The 26478-nt window shown below is 38.4% G+C and overlaps 1 protein-coding gene across 3 annotated transcripts in view; it reads right to left on the minus strand.

Moving 5' to 3' along the window:
- The window catches only part of arhgap21a (Rho GTPase activating protein 21a), a gene marked incomplete at its 5' end in the record, with an annotated part of 101973 nt that extends 75674 nt beyond the window's left edge, over positions 1–26299 (minus strand). Inside the window, 2 exons of one of the 3 annotated variants that reach the window (XM_084103459.1) lie at positions 24683–24885; positions 26023–26299. In XM_084103459.1, coding sequence (XP_083959585.1) covers positions 24683–24754 — 72 coding nt within the window. Of the gene's footprint in view, positions 1–12968; positions 13439–24682; positions 24886–25622; positions 25832–26022 lie in introns of those variants that run through there. The other 2 variants (XM_084103460.1, XM_084103458.1) reach the window with 2 other exon arrangements.
- Between the last annotated feature and the right edge of the window lie 179 nt (positions 26300–26478).

The following is a 26478-nucleotide window of genomic DNA, read 5'->3' on the forward strand; positions in this document are numbered from 1 at the left end:
GATGAAAAGCTAATCATAACTGCCCAGGTGGAAGAACAATATGTAAGCTAATCTTTTAAGGGTGCCCGAAAGTCATGAGTCCACCAGGTTGATTTTAGGAAACACTCTTCACACAGTTCAGACCACATCAGAGTAACAGGAAATGAGGAACAATAATGCTGTTTGGATGAGATAATACAAATGGTGCCTTTACACACACACACAGACCAAACCACTTGACTTACTAACTCCCTGATGACCCAATAGAAGCAAATAACTGCTTTTAAAACCACTAATTCAGGAAAGAATTCAGGGAGGAATGTACCGTCATATACATATGAGGGGGAGACATCCAGCCTTTACAGGGGAGTCACCAAGATACACCGCATTAATAATGTTTGCCAAGGCAAGTATCACAATTAATACTGCTTATGGTTGTGTATTTGAAAACCCTCTAACCCTAAAGCCCAGAATTATAGTTCAGTTCTTACATTCGCTATGGTATGCGTATACTGCGCATTACATACATTTCATCCTCAGCATAGTACGCACGTACTGTACGCTAGGAAATGCTAATTTGTTTGTCCACAAGTTGGTAACACAGGCTTGGCTCATTGTTTCACAGACAAAAAAGAAACTGATGAGATGGAACAACAACAAACTACTCAGGATGGCAACAAAAATAGATGCATACGTGGATGAGTGCTTGTGTGAGGGGGTTAAAGGATACTCACAACTCTAATTTAAATGAGTAAGACATAACTTAAAAATAGTGCAGACGCTAGACAAGGATTAAACTAGTGTGCATATGTCGAGCGCCTGTGTTTGCGAACGCTATCATATAGAGTATACTTTGAAAGGCTATTCGTTTAGCTGTATGCATTAAGTGTAGGCTACTTTATACTTTTTTGAGTGCTGAGAGATTTTTCTTCAGAGAACATACAAATCTAGTAAAGATTTTAACCTGAAGAAAAACTGATACAAATTTAGTTGGTATAGTTAATGAAATATACCCATAGGCAACTATGGATCTCATAACATTAATACATTCCAATATAAACCACTAAGCTTAACTTTTGGGAAAGATGTGGTTATTGTGAGGTCCAATTCAATCTTAGAGCCTGACATGGCTGTGACACAGTGGTTCACAGATGTGCTTCAGAAATTTAAACATTTGGCTCATGTGGGTGATGCAGGTTCAATCCTGAATTCCCCTCTCAGGACAAATAATTTCCTGATGCTCTCTACTAAGTTTGTTAAATAGAAAGAGGCATTAGGCCAAGAATAAAACAAATAATAAACCAAAAACAGCTGGAGATACATTGTAAAATTCAGAATTTACACCATTTCTACGTCATTGCACACGGCCTTTTCTATGTTTTCAAGTGTTTTTATGTCCTCTCGATCAGATTAGAATAAGCTTTAAACCACCCCTTATAATCTTTGGCCAATTTAATCAAAATGTAAGGTTACGTGACTCTTTTATTACGACTGTGCTACTAGTCCAATTACATTCAGATTATTAGGGTCATGTAAATTAAACAATGTAAGGGAAAATACTACCATTTGAAACTATATAAACCACCACTGACTTTAAATAGGAATTACGTGAAGTGAATTTTACTGAAAACACAGAAATTCAACAAAGATAATGCATTCTGGGAAAAAAGTGCTTTTCCAGCCTGGGCTACAAAAGTTAATCTACCCATAATTCTCTCTGCATGTGTAAGGGCATGTGTCAGACTTCAGACTTCAAAGCTTTTTAAAAAAATAATCAAAACCTTAAAACGTAGTTTGTCTTGAAATTACAAATATATGAATTTCTTTGAATTTAAAATTTAAATGGCAGTTTTGCATCCTGTTTGCTACCTCAGTTCAACTTCAACTCAGTTCAACTGACATCATAAAAAAAATAAACATGAATAGATAAAGTGCAAAACCAATTAAACAAATTAATTAACCCAGAAAAGGCCAGTTAGAGTGCAAGCTCAGCAGGTTTAGAACCAATGAACATAGAAGTAGCAATTTACTAAAGCACAGCAGGCAGGGTGGGACACACTGCAGGCCCAAGGTAGCCAAATAATACAGGACGCGCCGCATGACAGCTGACCTGCCTGCCCAGAGTATGTCATAACTCCCAGCACAGCAGCGACCATTATGAGGGACATGTTCAGACATGACCGTACTGGCATTAGTGTAGACGCCATTGTGTCAGTTGGCTTATTCTGTGTAAATAGATGCCACTGCATTGTTTGCCCTCCTGTGCAGTCAACCCACTACACACACACACACATGCATACACTCGTCTACGGCGGACGTTTGGCAGCGGGCTCAGAAACTCTGACTGTAGCTCCATTCTGAGCTCTGCGGGTCTCTCGGCCGATGACCACACCCCAGTCCAGCTGGACCCAATAAAGATGCTATTATACACTCCTACATTCGATCTGTCTATCTTTATATGGTTATCTCCCTCTCTGATAATACTTTTCTTCCTCTATCAACTTTCGTTTCTCTCTCTATCTCACTCTATTACAGTACATTGTTTCGCAGTGCTGTTCCTTATATCAGTGTGTGTGTGTGTGTGTGTGTGTGTTAGGGAGGGTCAAACGGCTCACAGACAGGAAATACTCCAGCTCTGAGAACTCATCTCTGGCATGCATGTGCTCTCTCAAATGAAAGCAGCGCAGATCACTCACCAACATATGGATGAGGCCTGCTAACTGCACTCGAACCAAAAACACACTGTCGACCCATCATATATCAATACAAGATCACCAAGCAATTGACACATTTTCAATGAGCCATAAAGAGTGTTTTTGAAACAAAACCAGCTTCATATCTTGCATGGTGAGCGCTTTTGATGTGTTCAACAAACTGCAGCACACAGCACATGTTAAATGAACAGCAGCTTTATCGCTGAGAGATTCACTGGGAGCAAAACAGACACCCAATCACAGCAAAAGCATGCAATCTATAAAAAACATAAGCAGGCTTGCCGGAGTGTTTCCCTTACGGAAAGTACCATGGTATTACCATAAAACTATAGGGTTATTCCGTGTCAAATCAACCAAATTTTGGAAAATTCCCCGGCCCTGATGAATGATGAAAGCCAAAATATTAAATGTCATGGATAAATATTTATTGAGTAATCCACTATTTTGTAGAGGGGGGTCAAAATGAAAATGAGAAAATTTGTTGTGTATACCGCGGTAAATATATAGCACTATTGACACTTCAGAGTGATGAAATGCATGAACGAGAATATAAAAAGGGGTACGTGCGTGAATTTGGGACATGCTTGATGTTAAAATGTGAAAAACAACTCAATGCAGTGTATACGCTCACTCACACACAGCGTAAGCACATGAACTCTCAGCATGCGATAGCGAATTCAGCTGTTTCACGTCTTATTGCACTTAAATGGTCGAATACACGCAATTATGTCAAAATGGCCATTGTGTGGAGTATTCATGTAAACACAGCTGGTTATGTCTCAAGTGAACGTAAACCGGATGTGTATCAGTATAATGGATCCGAGCGTTTGGTCTTAAAGTGACAGCAGCCTAATATACAGAATTTGCTGCTCTGTGTTATTAATGTGAATCAAACAAAAGAGAAAATAACTTAGGCTACTGCTCTTGACTTAACTTTTGTTTTGCTTTAATAAGAATAAATCTATATTTAATTCATACAGTGAATACTATGCAATGTTTTATTTTTTACATTTGAGTATTACATTTCTGTACGAATTCTAACTACATGTTAAATAAACCTATTGTGCCTGAAAAACTTGATTGGTTTAATTACAATTTTTGTTACATTGTATTTTTCCTATTGTTTGAAATTTGCTTCTTTTTTCTTATTTTTAATAACATAAACGAGGTCAAATAACATAAAATAACTATATCGTGATATAGGCTATATCGTGAAATAAATTTCTCACATCGTAAAAATAAGAATTTGGACTTATCGCCCAACACTATTTTCACCTGAGATTTGGAGCCAAATTACAGGAGGGGTAAAAAATAACTTTAGATAGCAGCATCATCATTTTATTTTTACACAGAGATTGGTAGGTCTATTAAATAAATCTGTTGACTTTAGCTATCTTTATATAAAATCTGTTGCCTTTACAGTACCATGGTATATTTTTTTATATAGCGCTTTTCACAATACAGATTGTATCAAAGCAGCTTCACAGTATCAAATCAAAACAATACATCAATGCTTGTTTCCAGTGGAAAACGTCCACGTTTGGTAATGCTGATCAATAGTATTGTTGATTGATTAATTAAATTAAATATCCCCAAATATCCCCAATGTGTTATATGTGTATGGCAGTGACATGCTATTTATCTTAAAAATAGCATCCCTGTGTAATGGTACTGCAACAATAATGTTTTGCCAGTGTACTGTGTATGGCTGCAGTATATGCGTGTTCTGCCGTGTGGTTTCCCTCCACTCGAGTGGGTGGAGTTACAGCGATGTATCACTGCTGCTCTGATTCTCTGGCCTTCATGCAGCATTCTACACTACTATGCACTGTTGCCATGGTAACCGCCTCCTCTTTGACATGTGGTTGTGATGTTTACATTAAGAGGGAGCGATCTGGTATATTTAAATGAGTGTGTGTGTGTGTGTGTTTCGTAAGTGGATGGGGGCGGGGTTTGAGGAACACAGTCATGAAACAATCACTCCCACCCTGAACCTGCCCCTCTGAAGCCTCCTCAAGCTCCGCCTCCTCCTGCCTGCATTGCACCAAAAGACCTGTGTCGTTTCACAGGAGACGTCTCACATACTCTCTCTCTCCTGTTTCACATTCAGAGCGTGTTAAACCCTGGATAACAGCACACAGCAGAGGAACACACACTCATGAGAGACAGAAAACAAGTGCATTTCCACCATTAACGCCACTCGAGTTATAATGACAGACAGATTGAAGGACAAATGTGTTTGATCAGCCTAGTGTGTTTTTATACAGGCATACCCAGTGTCACAATTGGACATGTACCATGATATTCTTTAGATATTAATGTAAATACCATTTAAATATGTAATAAATATGAGCATATATCTGTAACGATTACATTCGTTCTGTCTGCACCTGTTCTTGTTAGTCCTAGTTAGTTTAATCTTCCTCCACCTGTGCCTGTTTAGTTCCCTCATTCACCTTGTGTATTTATGCTCCCTGTTCTGTTCTATCCTTTGGTTATTGTTGAATGTCATGCTTGTCTGCATGTTTGTCACCAGTAAACTCTTTAGTCTTCAGTATCTTCCTTCATCGGCGATCCGTGACAATATCAGCAGTTCATAACTGTTTTAAGCATGCCGTGTTGCAATAGAGTATTTTATAGCACAGCCCTATTGGCAAAGCAAACTGATACAAGGTATTTTGGAGGCAGTAGGTTCATGTTATTATAGTACCGGCACAAAATATGGAGAGAATATTTGTGCTGCATTAGCACACATTGATTTTCACTGCATATGGTAATGTACTTTGCTGTGTAGTGTCAATGTGAGTACAAGCATCAGAGCCAATTAACTGCACAGACACGTCTATACAGAAAACATGAATCAGATGTCGCCTAGTCACTATATTATAGGTTACAGTGGGAGCGCCAACTGCTGGATGCCCTAATGGAAAGTACTGTTGCTCAAACAATTCTTTCTACTTTGAACAAATCAGTTTTCTTTCCACTAAAATGCAAGATTATGCAATAGGTCAGTGGGGTCAAAAACAACTCTGGATTGCTGACTATTCTATTCTATTGGGAAAAAAACTATTTAAAAAAACAAAACAACTTTTAAATCTTATTTTGTGTAAAAGAAATGCATACAGGTTTTTAATGACACAAATTTGTTGATTACTTACAAATAATAAATAACACATGCACACTTCAATGCCCACTTCAGAAGCTCTGAAAGCTGGGTTTGCCAAAGTTTATGAGGTTTGTGGAATTAAATGTTTATTAGATATAGTATAAGTATTTTTTTAAATAATACAAATGCATACATTTACAGAATACAATTAGGGCATTAACCGTTCTATTATTAAACAGAACTGTTGAACATCACTGTCAAAATAAAAGTCCCACTTACGACACCTGTCGGCCAAAAAGAAAAACTTTGCACTTATTGCAGATAATTAAAAAATGCCAAATATCATCGGTCAACCGTAAACTTTTAAACTCATTTGTATAACGTTAAACTCAACTGCTCAACTTTGTTGCATTGCAAACATACAATAGCTATGTTTCCATCCACCTATTTTATGCGGATTTTAGGATATCGCATAAAAAAACTGCTGGATGGAAACGCCAAGACGTGCATAAATTCTAAAAATGCGCATAAAAACTTACCGGATACATTTTTATCCGATAAGAAAGCATGCGCATAAACTACACAATTTTACCGAATAAATTCCTCAATGTGCATCAAAACAAATCATGTGACGGCATAACTGGACGAACCAGCGGACTGATCTTATTGCACAGCATCTAAAATGCCAGAACTGTCTTACACGACTACATTCCCAAACAGCAGGTGTCTTCCTCCGAAGTCTTGCATTTCATGCGAAGTCTGCGTTTCGTCTGTGCCCTCTGAGACGCAAGTAATTTATTATATACGAAAATTATTATAAATAGTGGCTTCTCCTACTTTTCTTAGTGAGATTTAGCACCAGTTTATCAGGAAGTGACGATTTTGTCCTATTCGACTCATTGGATGGAAACGCCGCTTTAGTCGCAAATTTTTTATGCAATATTCCCATTTTGCGCACAAGTTCAATTCGAAACATAGCTAATGCAGCTCATGTCACCTTAGATCCACAACTCTCAGTGAAACTGAATGACATCAAATTACTTTGTTGGTGCAAACTGCTGTCAGTGTGAATGCTTCCTTGGTAGTACAATACAGATAAATCAGTAGATCCAAGCATGTTTATTCAAATAACCAATCTTATTTCTCTGTATTACAGGTTGTTGTGCAGTTTCTTTATGCATATTAAGCACACACATGCTCAAATGTTGCATTAGAAACAGTTGCACTGCACACACAGACACACACACACACACACACACACACACCATGGGCGTTGGAAGAAAAAAAAAAGTGGGTGGGTCCTCCCCCAGAAAAATGTTACCGGAGTAAATACCATTTCATGTATTCTGGTGCCTTTTAATTAAAACAAGTAAACTAAACTCCACGTCACGTCGGGCATTAAATGCACAGCTATCCATGGATTATCCTGCTAATACCATGGTCATTTGCCAGCAATGACAACTTAAAGCTGTTATTGATGTTTGCAACGCAGTATTTGACTGAAGGGTACAACAGGCGGTTACTTTCGTCAGTTGCGGCTCGTTGAGAAATATAATGTAGCGATTCAGCGGAAATGGAGTTTAGGGAATTCCTCAAGTGGAATGGATTTGACTGACGGCGAACAAACAAATGCGAAATAGAGAAATTTGAAATAGAGACGGTAAAAGTAAGTGGGTCCAATATCATTGGTCTTAAAAAGTGGGTGGGTCTTGTCCCACCCATATACAATGGTTCCGACGCCCATGACACACACACACACAGTTGTAGATCTCGAACCCTCACACAGCACAGGAAGTGACATATAAAGAAGCGGGTCTGACAGGCCTGTGCAAATGAGCCAGATATAAAGTGACCTCTGTACAGTGTCAAATACTGGCAACCAAACCAATGTGTCTAAGCCAAAAGCTGCCCTTCTCCACTGCAGCTGATCTGGAGGTTTTATGATTCCCTTTCTCGTATCAATGGAGATAATTGTGTGGTCCTGAATTCCTCTTTATAAACGAGAGCACAGGGCACGTTACAGCAGCAGAGACGCTTCTCTCACTCTTCCCAGGCATCAGGGTGAAAAAAATGGATTGTGAATTCTCTCCTGGGAGTGGGTGGAGTGAAATTATGTCAGAAAATGTTGGTTATCCATGCACAATCTGCCTTTGATATCGTAATCCCTCTCATGTCTCTTCCTCACACAGATTTCTATCAGTTCTCTTTGAGTGGACACTGCTAGCGGGCTTTTCCGGTTTTCCCATCACAGATCATGTGATGGGGCCTTGTAAGAGTTAGTCTCACAAAGCCATTCACAGTTATTTTGCTGTTGTTGTTTTTTTTAGTTTTTTTAAAGTGACATTTATAAAGCTAAAATCATCTGCTCTGCAATAACTTTGAAAACAAAAAATATGCAGGTGTCAGAATATGCATTCTCAAAAAGATTCAGTACTATGAACCTGCAAAGCAACAAACTTTACAGAATCCAATGATTAACTTTCTTTGGAAGCACTGATGGTAGCGGCTGGTATGTACCAATAGAGATTGTATCGGTCTGATATTGCACTCATAAAATGCTCCAATTCCAAAATCAATACTGGTCAGCTGAGCTGCATGATTAATCTTTAAAAGATCGCAATCTCGATTCAAACACCCACGCTATTTCATTCCTAAATGACAACGATTCGCCATTGTCTATTAAACCTTTGACAAAATCACAACGGAACATTCAAATATGCCCCAGAGAAAGTGGTTATCATGTATAGAAAACAGCTTCACAAACAGTCTTTTCAACCACACAGTATTGTTATTTATGTTACAAATGTTCAAATTATCAAGTACTGGGATAAAAGCTTATAGCTCGTATATAAACACTGATGTCTATGGAAGCGATCATAAGAGCAAATCCCCTTTTGAATGTAACTTGGCTCTTCACGAGGTGGTGACAAATTACTGTTAAACAATTTATTTGTCATTGAATCATTCAGTCCAGAGATTTGTCCAAAAACGCTGATTCATCCAGAAAAGAAACAAGTGAAGTAGGTTTATTTACTAGCGAGTCATTCATTCAAATTGAATTTCTTAAATAATGAATTCAAATTAATTAGCCTAAACATTGAAGTAGACTACAACATCTAACATTTTGTCAGAACCTCATGTTATTTTATTTAGTTGTCTGTTCAGAATCGTGGGAGAATCCTGATCTATATTTGAAACAAAAAATATTGACTCTCAATTTATCCAGAATCGTGCAGTTCTACTGGGCAGTGTGAGACAATTCACAACGTACACTCATTCAATAGACATAAGCATAACAAATTTCTGTCTAAATTGTTTGTAAAACCATTTTTTTAAACTCGTATTTTATTAAATGCGTCAATTTAGTTTTCAATCTACATATTTTTTATGCTTAATATCACAAATAAAACTAGAAAACAACATAATTTATATAAGCCACAAGTATATGAGTCAAAAACATAGTGATGACCAGCAAATCTTAGGGGTGTGACGGTTAGTATATAACCGTGAGACCGACTGTTATAGTTGAACACCATCATTAGAACTCTATAACTGCCAAAACCGTGTTATTAAAATATTTTTTACAAACATTTTTTATCATAGAGAATGTTTAAATACTAATTAAAAACAATTGTTAACAGTCTGTGGTATTAATGGTCTATGTCGTTTCCAACTGTATTTGATTCTTTGCCAAGTACCCACTTGACCGACCGCCAATCATTTGAGATAGAAATAAAAGCTATGATATAGTGATGTGCCATCATTATGAGATTTATTAAACAAATGAAAAACATTTGCAATAATAAACATTAGCAATGAACATTTGCAATCGGGAGACATGATTTTTACCACTTAATGAAGTTTTGTTTTGTAAATCATCAGACATGATTTTTACCACTTCATTAAGTTTTGCTTTGTAGAAAGCCTTTCTTTAAAGCGAATTTCGTTTTGTACAAATTGTATCTTAATTTTAATAAATGTTTCATCAACCAATTACATGTATTTAATAAATAAAAAGCAAATATAGTAGACAATATAATAACCGTGCCATGGAGGCTCCGATGCGCCGCGTTCACTTGCATTGCATTGTGAAGTTGAACTAGAGCGCATCTCATCATAAATGAATGAAACTCAGCGTAGGCCTATGCCTCATACATTAGCATTAAATATCTTTTCTGCATCCTTTCTAGAACAGACAAGGGCTTTCTTGCGGCTCGCATCAGCAGAGCATTGCATCGTCCATAGACCGCAAAACAATCAGCGGATGGCGGGCGGGTGCGGCTTTGAAATCTGGTCAAAAAACGTTGGTGCGGATGATGAGTTTTGTGATGCGGTTGCGGATGAACTAATACCCCATCCGCGTATCTCTATTGATAACAACATTGAACACTACACAAATATTAATTTTATTCAAACTAAGTTGTCCTATAACAGACGAACGTCACAACCCACAATGAATCAGACTTCCAATGAGAGAATTAATTTGAGAGAGTGGACAATTAAGAGTTGTATCTGCAATGTCAAACTGTCCAAGTAGGTAAATTTCATGGGTAACAAACTTTGTGACTATATAGCATGAATATGTGTAGTACAGTATGAATGCAATGTGGCCGTACTACATTGGCCATGTTGTCACAGTCATGTGACTTCCAGAGTGAGCTGTGCTGCTTCACTGCCATTCACAACTCCTCTTCCATGGCTTCATGAGAAAGTAAAGTGTCCATCAGGTGCGCACTTCAGAATCTCTTCACATTCTGTACTATTTTTCACCAAATGTATAGCAGTTAAGCAGGCATAGCAGTTCTTGCGCGCTGTGTGAGAAGTTTTGTTTGCGCAACATATCCAAAGTGCGTGCCAAGAAAGCCACTTCTCAGACAGCACGCAAATACAGAATTGATTTCTCTTTCTCGTCGTCTTGCGCTTGAATGGACAAATTCACACAAAATTGTCAAAATGCACATCTTGGCGAGTATCCTTGTCAGTCGGTTATGTCTTGAATGAGCGTAAACAGTTGAGAAATAAAACGCATGACAATATATTCGGTCCAGGCATTCGGTCTTGAAGGGTTAATTCACCCAAAATGTCATATTTTACTCACCCTCATGTCGTTCCAAACCCATGAGGCTTAAGTTCATCTTCGGAACACATTTTTAATGAAATCTGAGAGATTTCTTTCCCTCCATTGACAGACAATGTAACCCCCACTTTGATGCTTCAAAAAGTTCATAAAGAGATCGTAAAACGAATCCATTTGAATTGAGCGGTTTAATCCAAATGTTCTGAAGAGACACGATTGGTTTGTATGATGAACAGATTGAATTTAGGCTTTTATTCACATATAATCAGTGATCAACGAACATAAACAGAAGCTCAACCGAACTTGCCTGAAGCACTTGAACAAACCTCGGCAAGTAAACATTTGAACCATTGGCCCGCAATAGACTTAACTAAAAATCTGAGTGCAATACAATATTATACAAAGAGCAATGTACACAATGTATTATACAAAGAGATCTCTATTGAGAAATGAAAAAAGAAGTTAGTAGCATCACTTTTCTTAGTTAGTTGAATATGCATCATATGGTCAGTGAACGGACCTGAAGCATGAGGCTATGCAAGAGTGATCTCAAAAGGACAGAAGGTGAAGCCCACAGGCAGTATCATTAGAACAGACATACAGCCCCAGTGAAAGTAAACCAGCTCAGTCTGGAGTCTTTCTCTAATGCTTTAATTCCCTTCAGATCCTGTTCACAGCCCTTCACATGCTCTATACGTTACTTCGGGGTGTATTGTCAGGGCGGGTGTGATGCAAGCGTGAGCTGGGGCCACAGTTACACAAAGAGCGGGGCCCCACACCCCCAGCGGAGCAGGTGGGCCAATTAGTGTCCCTTGGGCTTCCACAGATGCTCCCAAAGACCAATATAATTGGGATCTTCACTGCTGGGCTGCTATGAATTATTAATACGTTTATGAGGGATGTTATCGGTCGTCATAATGATGAGACTAGCAGACATGCTCATTTAACCACAATGAACTGAGTTAAGACAAAAAAAAACAACACAACGGGACGCTCTTCTAACAGATTTTACCCCTTCTGGAAGGTTAAGGATTTCCCCAGCGTGGGCCGGTCATTTTTTCCAACCGATGACCAGGTGCTGGAGTGTGAATGCTGAATATCATACTGCAGCCTTAGCACAAAGACTGTGTTCATGGCTCCAAACAGAGGCCCATCAGTCCTACATGCATGCAAACAGTTTCAGCAGAGCTAAAATTAAATTAGTTCAAGGGGCGAAGCAAGAAGGCACTGCTGAGTTAGAGCCGGCACAGCACGACCCGCAGATCACACAGAAAGACAGAGCTGGACAATGATTACAGTCTCTAACTTGTCTGTCTATGAACTACGTGCCAAATGAACTTTGAAAAGAAGCCAGGGATATATGCACACACACACACACACACAAGAAAGCTGCACCAGTTGTGTGCTAGGGTTTTACAGTTACCAGTATCAAAGAAGGAACCAAAATATAAAACAAGACCAACCATAATGTTTCATATTTTAGTACTGAATGAAATGTGCTGTTATTTAGAGGTGTGAAAAGCATTGTCATTGATTATAGTTACTAAGGTAATAGGCTAAGTGTTACAGAAGTAGTCTTATATTTCATCTGCTTTAACTCTGACTATGCTCTTTAGATTATTTAGTTTTCTTTCCTTAAAAGTAACTGATAAATATAATGACATTGATAACAATAAATCATTTTAATTTATTGAAAGCCTCAATATTTCAGACAAAAAATCATTTGTTTTTCTAGCCATCAAGCCAATTCTACTAAGTGCACATTATATAGACATTCACCTGAATGGAAAATACAGAAATAAATAATAAATAAATAAAAAATCGACAAAACACTAGAGATCAGTCACGAGTGCTCTACGAAATCAGACATCCCCATACAACCAGTTCTGCATTCCCACGCAGCAGGAATACACCAAGTTATTCTTGGTATCAGACAAGAATTTCCATGAGATAAGACAGAGAGGGCTGCCAGGGTCAAAAGGAACTATGCATATCTGCAGAACAGTGTGACTCTTTGACTGGAGATACTGTGCATTTTAAAAAGACATGCACACTAAATTGCATTTCATGCATGGAGTAAGGCTGCACAGACCTGACTATTAAAAGCACAGTAAAGGTCACATATCCGACTCCATTTGTGGCTGATCATGCAGTCCAGAACTCTTAGATGAGCCATGGCATTAGTCCTGATACAGACGGCACCCCCGCGTCCACCTGTGCTTTTATTACTTGACCCTCCAGTCGGTCCCTAGGAGCCTGCTCCTGGCACAAAGGTGATGGGGGGTGTGAGGAAGTGAGAGCGTTGCGTCTGAGCCCATCTGTGTGCTCAGCAGGCACTCCATCAGCTAAACGCATCCTTTCCACAGCTCATTAGTGCTGGATTAATAATGTATTCGAACACCAAAACACAAGAAATCCACCCAGACGTCCGCAAGTTCTACTACAATGATCCAAAGAGAGGTCTCCAAATAAGAAGAAGGTGATGACACCAACAAGGAGGCTTGTATCCAGTGCTCAGTATTTAAGAGTAATCAGTCTCTCCCTCTCGTTCGCTCTACCACTCAATCACCCCATCTGTTCGTCTTCTCGCAGTGCTGAGTCAGGTAGCACTGCCGTAGCACTGCCGCAGCAGGCTTAACCCCTCGATGGAGGAGACAAGACTGCAAAAGACAAAACACATCCCGAGGATCTCTAAATTCGCTACTGCTTTAAGAAACACTGTGATACTCTCACGCATTGCAGATACAGAAGAATGAGGTTGAAACAAAACTGGACATTTGCATGTCATAGAATGTGTCACAAGACTATGGCAAGTGTGTGAATATGCCTTCAGAACTGAATTGGCTGAACTGTGTACAACATGCACTACTTGGGGCAATTTTATTATTGACTTGCAAATATTTGGTAAAGCAAGCATCGTTGTAAATAGTGCTCATACTTATGGTTAGGGTTTCGAATAAACACTTACACTGTTTTTATACAGACAAAAAAAATCCCAGAGGACAAAAAAATATTTAGAAGGAGGGTGCCAATTAATTTTTTTTGGGGGGGGGGACATGGACTTGGGCCAGTAAACAACAACCTACTGTATCAACCACCCAAAACACCATTGAAACCTCCTAGCAACTCCATAGTGAATACTTCGAATATTCTAACTGTGCACTAAGAACCTCTCAGGACACCCTAGCACAGGGGTGTCTAATCTTGCCCCTGGATTACCAACATCCATCTAGAGTTTAGCACCAAATTACCCCAACTCACTTGCTTATTGTAAGCCTGAGGACCTTGATTAGCTAGTTCAGGTGTGTTTAATTGTGATTGAAGCTAAACTCTGCAGAACAGTGGCCCTCCAGGAATTGGATTGGACACCCCTGTCCTATCACATATACCTTAGCATTGTAGTGGTATACATCTAGTTCCTTTATCTCTTATGAATCTTAAGTATGTTGCTACTTAGAAACACATAGAAGCAAATTGATCAAGGGGAATCTCACATCTGACAGATGTTATGATACTGTAAACACTATATCTGTGTTATCCAAAGTAGCAAAATGGGGCCAAGGTGAATCTGGCTGGATTTTGCAGATCTTGGCTCAGAAATTCACCAACCACAAAAGGAATCCAACTGTCAGCAGATTGGTTCCACACATGCAATTTTAATAACATCCAAATGCCAACTGTCAATCAGATGGAAGGAGTTGGCAGCCAGAACCACATCAGAGTCTAAAGCAAAATGAAAGCGGGAGTGCTGAATAGAAGCTGTTTAGAAGGATGGGTTCAGTGGACATGCACTACCATGGAGAGGCTTTTCAGTGAGGCTTTTGGATACTAGGTCAAGCCTGAGCGAGGTAAACCAGAGCAATGCACCAGAGACCGACAACTGTGTTAGGTTATTCTTGGCTCTGCATAACATTTATGCTGGATTGCAATAAAAGGCTGCAGCAACATGAAATTCAAAGCGTAGATGGGGAAGATTACATGAAGATGTGGAGTGGATTGATGAAGCCACACATGAAGGATCTCTGGGCAGGTCAGGGCTACATACACACTCATGTTGTGCGGGTCAGTTGGGCCAGACTCCCAATGTGCAGGCTTGGAACACCAGGGCCTCATATGTAGTGCTGTATAAACACATGCTGGAGAAACACATCATTCTTGTACACTAAAAAAAAACTACATCCATTGGGTACAGTGTTTCCTCTGGGCACTGCGAGAACCAACACAAACATTGAAACATACCCCAAAGTGTTGCAACCTTCTTGGACGTGATATAACAGGCAAAGAAACAACCAAGTAAAGAAACTAAACACAGTTAACCCTGGTCTTACTGTATTGCAAACCATGGTCTGATCCCTAAAAAGACAAATAAATCAACCCTCACAGTTCTGTCATTAATGAACTGTGAATCCCCCCCTTTAACAGAGAATGGATCAGTCTAGGGTTCACAACCTCATATTCTGACCCCTTTCGACCAGCCCAGGGGCCAATCAGATGAAATCAATACCGGTAGTGAAGCTCTGAATGCACATATCAAAAGAACAAATCAATGACTGCCTGCCAAATCACAGGATTAAAAAAAACATACATGACGTGTGGGTAGCCAATTCAGGCGTTGGCTGATGTGACACAAACTCATGACATGACTCTTGTGTTCAGATGGAAAATGATTCAGGCGATTGGATACGGCTATTAATGTGTCCTGAGAAGACATAAACACTAACAGCTTACAAACACTACACCACACCATCCTACACTGGCTGAACTGTAGGCAGTCAGTTGTACCCAGCGTGGACCATATTTTGTGAAATTCTGGTTATCTGCAGTAGGTGATTGTGACCTGTTTCTGGATCAGCATCTTTTGTTGGTACTGGAACAACATTTCTGTCAAACAAACAATTCTAACCAGCTTTTTTGTCGGAAATCAGCCACTTAGACAGGAGGAGACCTGGCAAACTTCAGCAAATGCACTAATTAGTTCTTCCCCAATCACTCATTGGTCCAGCCCAGAATCTTAAAAAAATAAATAAAATTGTTTCTAGGTAGACTATTGCACCCGACTCACAGAGTCTGTCAGATTTGAACTGGTGTTTGCAGCTAGCTGTGTCCTTTTGGGTGTCCTGTATGCACCAGACAGTCCATGAATAACATCTACTTGCATTCTTAGAATAGAAACTACCCGCAACCCTAACCCTAAAACGTTAATAACTCCTAAAATCAGTTCAAGCCTGACCCTTGCCCTAAACTAAACCCTTTCTCAATTTAATCGAATTGGTTGATTAGGATTTTGCTCTAGTAACATGCTGGGAAAATCACAGTTAAAGTCAAAATTCAGCAACATGAGATACAAAGGGTAAGTATTTATTCCCTCAGTAGTTCATTCATTCATTATGCAGACTTGCTATGAGTTAACACTAACAGGAGAGAGAGAAATTTTCTGTAGAAGTGTCCATGCAGATGTAAATAACCACACAAAACAAAGTCATTGAAATAACAAAATAATCTGGTCATGATAAAGACAAATATGTGTGAAACATGCGCAGGAAAACTATTCTAATGTACATTGACGCCTGTGGTCAGGACATGAATACTAAAGCTATGTGGAGCATTCAGATGCTATCAAGATTAAATGCAGCTAACCAAATGAAATCTCATGAAAATGAAAGTGACAGAGGAATATGGCATCCATTCGCTGACAGGAAGTCCCATTGCCACAGACAGCATTCCATAGATTTTGTGTGGAAAACAATATTGCTAACAAGAGTCTCTTCATTCATATAGAGTGTTGGTTAAGTTAATCAAGGAAGGAAGAAGAAAGAATTACAGCATACTTCAAACCTATTACTTGAGCTGACCCTTTCTATCTACTGTGTAATTTTTACAAATATTTACCATGGTAACCAAGTTTCAAATACATTGTGAAAATGTAATGTAAGCAGTTGGTACCTTAAGGAGTTACTGTATTTTTACCTAATGTGATTAAAGATTAAAAATTAAAATGATTAAAAATGACTTTAGTTGGTGTATCCTAATGTAGACATGTTGACTCAGTAATATTAAATTAGAATTTATTTAAAATGTATTTATATTTAAAACAAAAATATTTGTATACCATAATTACTAAAGGTTTTGTTCCTCTTGTAAAACAATAAAAAAACATAAATAAATAAGATCTAAAAAAGTAAAATGAGATCCAGGTCAAACAGTTTACAGTAAGTTTTTTTTATTTTTTATTTTTATTTAGAGATATATTAACAATAACTGTGCTAAACAGTCTGGTCTGTTTTGGTAGCGAATATGATTACCATGCTGAGCTAGTTAAGAGAGAACAAGACTACTGTCACAGTCACAGTGTGTGTGACATCCAAACATGAGCAGTACTATCCATGTGTTTCACTAACTGCACATCAGACCAGGTGGCAACAACTTAACACAGATGTGCTCTGGGCATGTGTAATATACACCAATACTGCCTCACTAGACACAATTCCCAATTTCCCACTGAGAAACATACTCAATCTACCCATCCAATAAGTGGTAATAAGAGAGAGAGGCATCAGACTTGAGTCATTTACTATAGATTATTGGTCTCCATTCTGACTACAGGCTTACACAACAAACTGATGGCTGCTCATTATGACATAAAAAAATGGAGTATGCCTAATGTAAATCCACTGTGAATTTAACCTACAGTGGCGGGGATTCCAGATAAAATGAGCATAACAATAATTTTCCTTTTCCGATGATGGACAAAAGAATCTTAGCAGCACCTCATAATAAGCAGACCAAAGGCTTGACTGAATGATAACTGGGAATCGGATAAGTGGCTGCCATGTATCATCGGGAGCAGCCCTTACATAAGACATTCCTGATGTTTCCCAAAGGAAGACTAGAGCTCTGAGAGGTTTTATTGACAGAAAATCCATCTCTAGAATGGATTCAGGTCAAGAACTGGAACACTGGGTTTAAGGAAATCTATTGGATTAGAGATCAAAGCATCTATACAATTTAGATCTTACTATTTCAGATATTAGTGTGCTTTCACTAAAGCCCTGCTGAATGAAAAAGACCAGACCAGAAAGACTTTTTCAGGCTGGTCTAGGCTGAAGACGTGAAGCTAGGTGACCAATGAATTCTGGTAGAAATGGCATACAAACCACAATGGCATGTAGAATAGGGAACTGTCCTGTGCATATTGCGCTCAGCAGTGATTTTGTGGGCGTTTACGGCCTTACTTGATTTGCATAATTCCTTAAAACCAGGTGCTAAAACAACACAAAATGTAAATAAAGTACAATATCAGTGACACAGTCTATTTTAAGTGAATCCGCCCCTAAATGTCACACAATTTTGTGCACAGCAACGAACAGAGCGTTTCCAAAATATGTTAGAATAGAGGGCAAGCCAAAGGCAAGCACACAGAAACACATTCACATGAAAGGGAGAGACTGTATAGACTGAAAACAGGGGTGAATCCACACACATACACACACACACACTGACAGCACAGCCAGCATTTAACACTCTCTCTCGCTTTTTCTGAACAGACAACAGAAATCAATGCATATGGAAACAGAATGTGCGGGTGGAGGGCTGAAGTGCCAACTGAAAGCTCTGATATGAGAACAGAACACAGAAACATCCCCGTCAACACTGGATTATGGTTTGGTCCATTGGATTCAATGAGACAACAGTCAGATCTAAAAGATGAGTTTGTAAAGGGCGTCTCCACAACATCTACAAAAGGGCTCAATTGCTTAATGATTTGAGCAAACAATTCACAAATAATCAGGGTTTTGTTAAAGTCAAGTCTATAATCTGATGTATTTCTGAATGACAGAGGATACGGAAAATGTAGGTTGGTAATTACATTTTTTCATCAGTAATTGACTGAATCATGAAAAGTGAGTGGTAAATATCAGAATCATGGTTAAGAGTATTGGTAACATCAGCTAAAAAAATATTTTAGAGGTGGTGCAAGGTATGCTGATGCAGTGGTCAGTTGATGTGCAAATCTTTTATCATTTTTGTGATGGAAAATCCCGGGTGGCTTATGACCGACACAATGATATATAGGCTATACATGACAGAAGCTACAATTTAATTAAGCTGGGGTGCGTTTCCCGAAAGCATCGTTGGCCAACTATGGTCGCAAGTTCATCGCAATGTCCATTGAACTCTATTGGTAACGAGGGAACTTGCGACCATAGTTGGCTAACGATGCTTTCGGGAAACGCACCCCTGATTGAGATTCATCGGTAATGTTATCGGTTGGTGCAGATAATCACAATATGACCAAATAATGATTGATTTATTTGGCTTCTCATACACTACCATTCAAAACTTTGGGATCAGTATGTTTTATTCAGCAAAGATTCATTACATTGATTAAAAAGAGACAGTAATAAACAAAAAAGAAAACATCTATAATGTTAAAAAAGATTTCTATTTCAAATGCGCTGCTCTCCTTTGAAATGATCAAAGAATCCTGAAAAAAAAAAACAGCACAACTGTTTTCAACATTGATAATAATAAGAAATGTTTATTAAGCACCAAATCAGCATATTAGAATGCTTAGTAATACTGAAAAATCAGCTTTGTCATCACAGGGATAAATTGTACTTAAAAAAAAATTAAAATAGAAAACAGTTATTTTTTTTAATTTTTCATTTGTAATAATATTTCACAAAATTAGTTTTACTGCGTTTTTTTTTGGGTGGGGTGGGGGGGTGGGGGATAAAATAATTACAGCTTTGTTGAGCATTAATGACTGGTTTTAAAAACATCTTCCTGAACTTTTAAATGGTTAGGTGTTAAGTACATTTTCATTTCTTGCTGACTTCACGATCAGATTTACTTTGCAACATGCTTTACAAGAGACAGAGAATTCAGAACCTCCACAAGGTGACCTCATCAGGGGAACACCAGAGTGTGTGTGTGTATGAGAGATAGAGAGTGGAGGTGTAAAAGCGAGGAGCAGCTGTGCTTTAATTACCCTCCATGGCACTGGCGTCCTCACAGGGGGCAGGGCGACCGAGGGAGGGAGACACAAAGAGAGAGAGGCAGACAGGGAGAGACGCCCTCATTAGACATGGAGAACTAGACGGGACAGAATAACGGGCCCACCTGAGACCACCGGGATTGGGGGGGGGGTGTCTATTAGGTGTCAGGAGAGACTGGAGCAGGTATTGAGTCAAGCACCTGTCCATGCTCTACAAAAGGCACTGATGTATACTATATATGTACCCTAATCGCAGTTACTCTTTATGTGTGTCTTGGGGGTCATGTTATTGAGATAGAACACTGGTTTAACTCATGATAAACAGCAAATGGAGGATTTCAGCGTGTTAATGAATTAAACAAGCTTCATCAAAGACGTGAACAAAACTGGACCCAACAATTACCCATGAGGGACACCGAATGTGTGGATAATGAATCACATCACTCTTTCATGCATATAAACAAAGCAATTACACACTGTAATGTTTAGTTTTGCCAGTGGCACTATATATGACTAGACAGATATAATGCTACTGCATTTAATTTTCTTTGCTCTGCAAAGGAAAAATGGTAACAAAAACTATAGCCAAGATAACAAAATATGTTCTAATTATGTTTTGCTAACGTTTCCATTAAGTTATAAAAACGTTACATCCGAATGTTCTCTGAAAGTTCAAAACAACGTTTTTTTTAAATTCCATTTTATAATTTTACAAACATAATGGGAACATTACTTTTGAATGTTCTCTCAACGTTCTGAAACAATTAGTAACATTTAAAAATGTTAAATTGTAAATCTTCCAAACCGTTTCAGATAAAAATGTTCCATGAACGATGTATAATGTTTTTGTGCCAACTTTTTGAGAACATTACTAAATTCCAGATAACTTTGTACGAATGTTTCATAACATCACTGGAAGAATATTTGTTCATAATTTGAACAGAAACCTTTCCACAATTACATTAGCTGGGTGCCTGCCTACCTAGACCGAATGTTAAAGCAGCAAAGTTGTGTTGCCAACATGAAACTGAAAAAGGATGAGACTTAATTCTAAGTGAGTTTTTTGACAAAAGACAGCACCGCACGGATCTTTTACAATGAGGCAATCCCAGAATGCACTGCAATGAGTCAATAAGTCAAGAAATGTTGATTATGCAAACAAAAACCTTGTATGTACTTATGTTTGTATGTACTCAATGTACTTATTTCAGTTTTATGTACACAACAAGTTTATTTATTTATTATTTTATAGAATGGCGATGTTAGCTTAGTATCATGCTAATGTCAAACGTCAAGAGTCTACAGTCCCATGTGATTCATAATATCTGCGTGTTGAGAGGAGTCGCTGCTATGTAGAGGTGTTAAAATCAGTCACTTGTGAGTTTCCAGAATGTTTAGGATGCTGCCATAGATAATTCGTTATATATTATATATAACGCTTTTCTCTGCACTCAAAACGCTTTACATAGAAGGAGGGAATCTCCTCAACCATAGATAGAAGGTAGCTTTAAAAAGCAAGTTAGATCAGTAGGTTTTGAAACAGAGCTACTGTCTGTATATCACAGAAATATAACACATATTATTTGTATTGAATTAAATAACACTGTTTAAAATGTAATCCCCAACTATATTGTACTGGTGGTAGTGTAATGATGCTTACTGAAGCCCAGATGCTGTTAGCTCAAGGCTCTTTTTTATGAATCTGCTGGGGACATTTCACACACCTGCTGAGAACTTCAGTTACTGTTTAACTTTATAACTAGGTAGCAGTGAGGACTGAGCACTGGACTGAGACAACCAGTTCCCAAAAACTGTGCCACACCATCGTAATTAGTGATTAAGAGGGAAGCGCTTGTGAACAAAGTACAAACTAATGTCACACGTATGGGGTTTTTTTGCATTTAAAAACAGACGCAAGTCAAGGTATAGTAACTACTTTTAAAAGGGTCGTATGATGCTATTTTAAAAGTTCATTATTTTGTTTATTGGGTGTAAGGGAATAGGTGAACATGCTATAATGCTCAAAAACACATTATTTTTCGCATACTGTATTACAGTACCTCTATTCCCAGTCCGCCTGAAACATGCTGATTTCAACAAAGCCCCTCATTCTGAAAAGCCTAGAGCGCTCTGATTGGCCAGCTCACCCAGCGCGTTGTGATTGGCCAAATACCTCAAGCTAGTGTCGCAAATGTAACGCCCCTTACCATGACAGCAAGCTTCAGCTTCCAAGACTTCTAAAGCAATTTGTCATTGCTATTACCATATTAGATCGAGCCAATGTCAGATTCTGGAAATGTGGATGATCAAGCAGATTGATCGGAACTAATTATAAAAGCATTATAAATAAATCTTAACCACTGATTCTACGTTTCATCTGTTTTTGGATGGCCAAACAAAAGGTATACTTTCCCATCCACTTGACATGATGACAACACTAGAATTCAAGTATGCGTATGCCTTTGGGAGGGCATTGTGCTAGTATTTCACATTGTGATGTGGACGTTTGAGGAAGTAATATCTGGACTTCGATCAAGGCGTTTTAGGCAGATCTAGAGCAGTGGTCTCTGATAAAATAAATTGATTTGTGGGACACTATGAGCTTTGTAACTTTGCAGATCTTATATACACACACAAACAGATACATTATACACCAAAGGAAAAGGAAATGAGTACTTTAAAAAGCATCATATGACCCCTTTAACTTCAGCACCACATTTTTAGAATGCCCAGAAGCAAGTGCAATGGTCAAACATGACCATCTAGCGCATGTTTACATGCAAAATCGAATGCAAAAACCTGTTCAGCGTTAACGGCCCCTTGATGTTGTTAAAGGGATAGTTCACCCAAAAATGAAAATTCTTTCATTAATTTGAGTAAATAAAAGCCTAAATTCAATCTGTTCATCATATAAAGTGAGCAAGTCTCTTCAGAAATTTTTTACTAAACTGCTCAAATCATGGATTACTTTTACAATCTCTTTATGAACTTTTTGAAGTGTTAAAGCAGGGCTCAGTAGTTTCGGGATTTCTTCGCTGTATTCTCGCTTTTTCCTCGCAGGTTTCTCTCTAGAGCTCCCCCTACAGCTTCGGAATAGATATTTGACAACACTGTTGTAAAAACTCGTTGGCGATTCTCAGACGCCAGAGCCTAGTAGATCAAAGCGGATGGGACATTCTTTAAAACGTCTTCTTCATTCGGGTTCGAACAGCGTGAGGGAGCGCAAAAATGACAGTATTTTAGCAGATTTCTTTTGGCCTTAAAGCAATTGTTTACATCGCGAGACCTGATATCACGCGATACTTCCTGACGCGGCGGCCGGCGACCCGCCGCTCAAAGTTGCAAGTGCGGATTCTCCACTCACGGGCACCAGGGGGGTGTGAAACGACCACCATTCAACCCGAAATAAGTAATATAACCATTCCAATGACTCCGAAGCTGTTCAGTTAAGGTAAAAAAGTTACTTAGTTCACCTTTAAAGTGGTAGTTGTGTAGTTGTTTATATAGGGTTTGAAAGCTCTTAGATTTCATCAAAAAGATCTTCATTTGTGTTACGAAGATGAATGAAAGTCTTACGTGTTTGGAACGACATGAGGCTGAGTAATTAGTGACAGGATTTTCTTTTTTGGGTGAACTATCCCTTTAAGAGTTTCAGATGATATTATTCAAAAATAAGCCTATGGTAAACACTTTAAAGCTCAGACAAAATGAATGATGTTTTCATCAAAAAGCTGAATGCAAACAAAATATAACATGCAAAAAAAGCACTGTTATTTTAAAGAAATGCACGTCCCTTCAAAACACTGCACCATTTCTTCAAAATAATGCACTCTTACTTCAAAAAAAAATGTACTGCAGTTTTGAAGAAATGCACTGATCCTTCAAAGTAATGATCTGTTCCTTCCAAATAAACAATTTCTTTCGACAACTGGCAGCATTTAAGAAACAAACACACGCAGATTATAAATACTGAATCCCTCTTGACACATACTGAGTGATCTGTCGACATGTTTGAAAACTACTGTGCCCACCGACCTTCTGTACCCATAGACCCTGAGCCTACTCTGTAAGGAGATTACACACACACACACACACTGGTTTTGTCATTACTTGGTTAATCCAAGCATGCGTTTGGCAGAACTGTGTTATATTCCTCTGACATGCGGTGTTACATCATCACTGAGAGCATGACTGCATGTCAGAGGACACGCACAATCCTACATTGCTCTAGTATTCTGAAGAGTGACATTATGCATTTGCAGCCATACAACATTACTGAGATTAGATAAGGGCCTTGCTTGCCAAATAAAACAATTAGGCTACTTCATTTAATGATTGCAGTCTCAATATAAACAGTCAGCGGCTGTTTCCAGGAACATTATACTGTTATGAGACCACAATCTATACAAATATTTTATTGTTGTTTGGTATCAAATTTGTAATGATATCAGATGTTTCAAAGAATGCTTCTGAAAAAAATTACAATGTAAATATAATATTTATCAATATTACTGGTCTGTACGTGGTTGTCATATTCATTTTCTTCATAAATTTCTTTATAAATTGAACTGCATGACAAAACAAAGGTTTGAACAGATCACCATCAAAACGATATATTAACATGGCAAGCCAATAAATTAAGCAAATTAAATAAAAGTCGAAATCATCCAGTTCAGTTTACGGATGTCCCGCCAGCACTGCAGGTGTGTCTGACTAAAGCACTTGTCCCATCTTGAGCTGCAGAAGGTGTAGGCCTTACTGTCATTTTTATTGTGCTTTCACTCTCTTAAAACAATGAAATGATTTACCTCGCAAACTGACGACGCTGCTGGATTTTTCTTGTCATCGTGGTGCGTTGACGCAGCCCAACACGTCGCCATTATTTCATTTCAGAGCACAAAGGCAGAGGTCCTCTGGAGCCCAACATCGAGATGAGAGAAATCAAAGTGCTATAATCCCAATGATCTAATCCACACCGTCCGATCTCTTCATGCCCGCCCAATGTGAAGTCCTGCGGCCAAAGAAAGGTTACTTGAGAGGACACAATGTAGGACAAATACAGTGTGATGATTGTCCCCTGTCAAATAGAAGGTCTATCCCAGTCAACAGTCACCAACAGGCCTTCCTAAAATTGCCATTATGGAACTGTAGAATAGAGTCCACATATATACTGTATGAATATTGTAGAGTAAACAGAGTAGAGCACAACAGACAGAGTTGAAGGTTTTCTCATTCTCTTAGCTAGCACTTTTTCCAATGATGTTTACCAATAGATAAAATAGAATGAAATATATAGAGTATAAAGATGAGTATAAAGCACAATAGTAGAACTGAGTATGAAAATATACAGTAGAGTAAGGTAAACTACAGAGCAGGGTAAAACAGTGCAGGGTAGAAAACAAAACTTCTTTGGTTAGTTAACATACGAGAAAATCTGACATTGCCAGAATATATTATTGAGATGATAAAGCAGAATTATGATTTGACCTGCTTTGAACATTAGGCTACACTGTAAAAAAAAAAAAAAAAAAATTGTTGGTTTAACTTAAAAAAGTAAGTTACCTGGTTGCCTTAAGTTAATTTAAATAAAAAAAATCGAGTTAATACGATGAAGGAGATGGTTATGGTTTAATAACAGAAACTCAAAAATATATATATATTGTTATCTGAACCACATTAATAATCAAAGTTGATTTGACAAAAGGTAAAAAGTTGTGATAAATCATGAAAATACACTGTACAGCTTACCAGCGAAAGGTTGTCATCTGACATACTGCCCTAACTAACGTTACCATCTCATCTCGAGTCCAGTCCTCTGCACACCATGTGTTTCTATGGAGAGATCTGTGGTAGCTATTTGAGACTAAATTAGTAGAGTGGGTAGGTTACTGGTTACTCCCGATTTAACACCATGTGCTGTCATGATTTGAAAATCTGCTGTTTGAAAACATGCAGGGTGTTTGATAACAGGCGTGTGTACTATCATTCCGTAGATTAATGTGGATTGTAAACAATCATAAAACCATCATCTCGATCTGAATGTCCTCCGCTCATCCAATCATCTTCACTTTCTTTTGTGTTTCCAAATTTCTTACATGACAACAGTCGCCAACAATAGTAAGATTGAGGGGGTCAGTAAGACACCTACCTGTTCCAGTTATTAGATGACCATGAATCATAATGCATCGTTTCTCTGCCAAACACGCGAATAATATCCAAAGATCCGATGCGTTGAAAACGATTTTCAATCTATCGACAAAATATTATTTACAGCACTCCACAGCCAAATAAGCAGCTTCATAATGAAAGAAAAACACACAGAAATCACCGAATCTAGCTGATACGGACGCGAAGAATGACTAGCGTTTAAAACGCAGCGCACGTATGTATCAACGATTTGAACGCGAACAGTTTGATCTCGGTTTCTTCCAGTTGGCGGCGCGACAGTTACTAGTGATGTCCGATTCGCGAACGAGTCGTTTTTTGAATCGGTTCTTTTTATTGATCCGTTTGAACCGATAAATCTCTCCACAGTAAAATCTTGGAAGTTGAAGACACATGGCATGGCACTTACAACAGTTTACCATAGTAACTACAGTATGCG

The sequence above is a fragment of the Abramis brama genome, assembly GCF_963993115.1.
Source record: "Abramis brama genome assembly, chromosome: 24".
In the NCBI taxonomy this organism is placed as follows: domain Eukaryota; kingdom Metazoa; phylum Chordata; class Actinopteri; order Cypriniformes; family Leuciscidae; genus Abramis; species Abramis brama.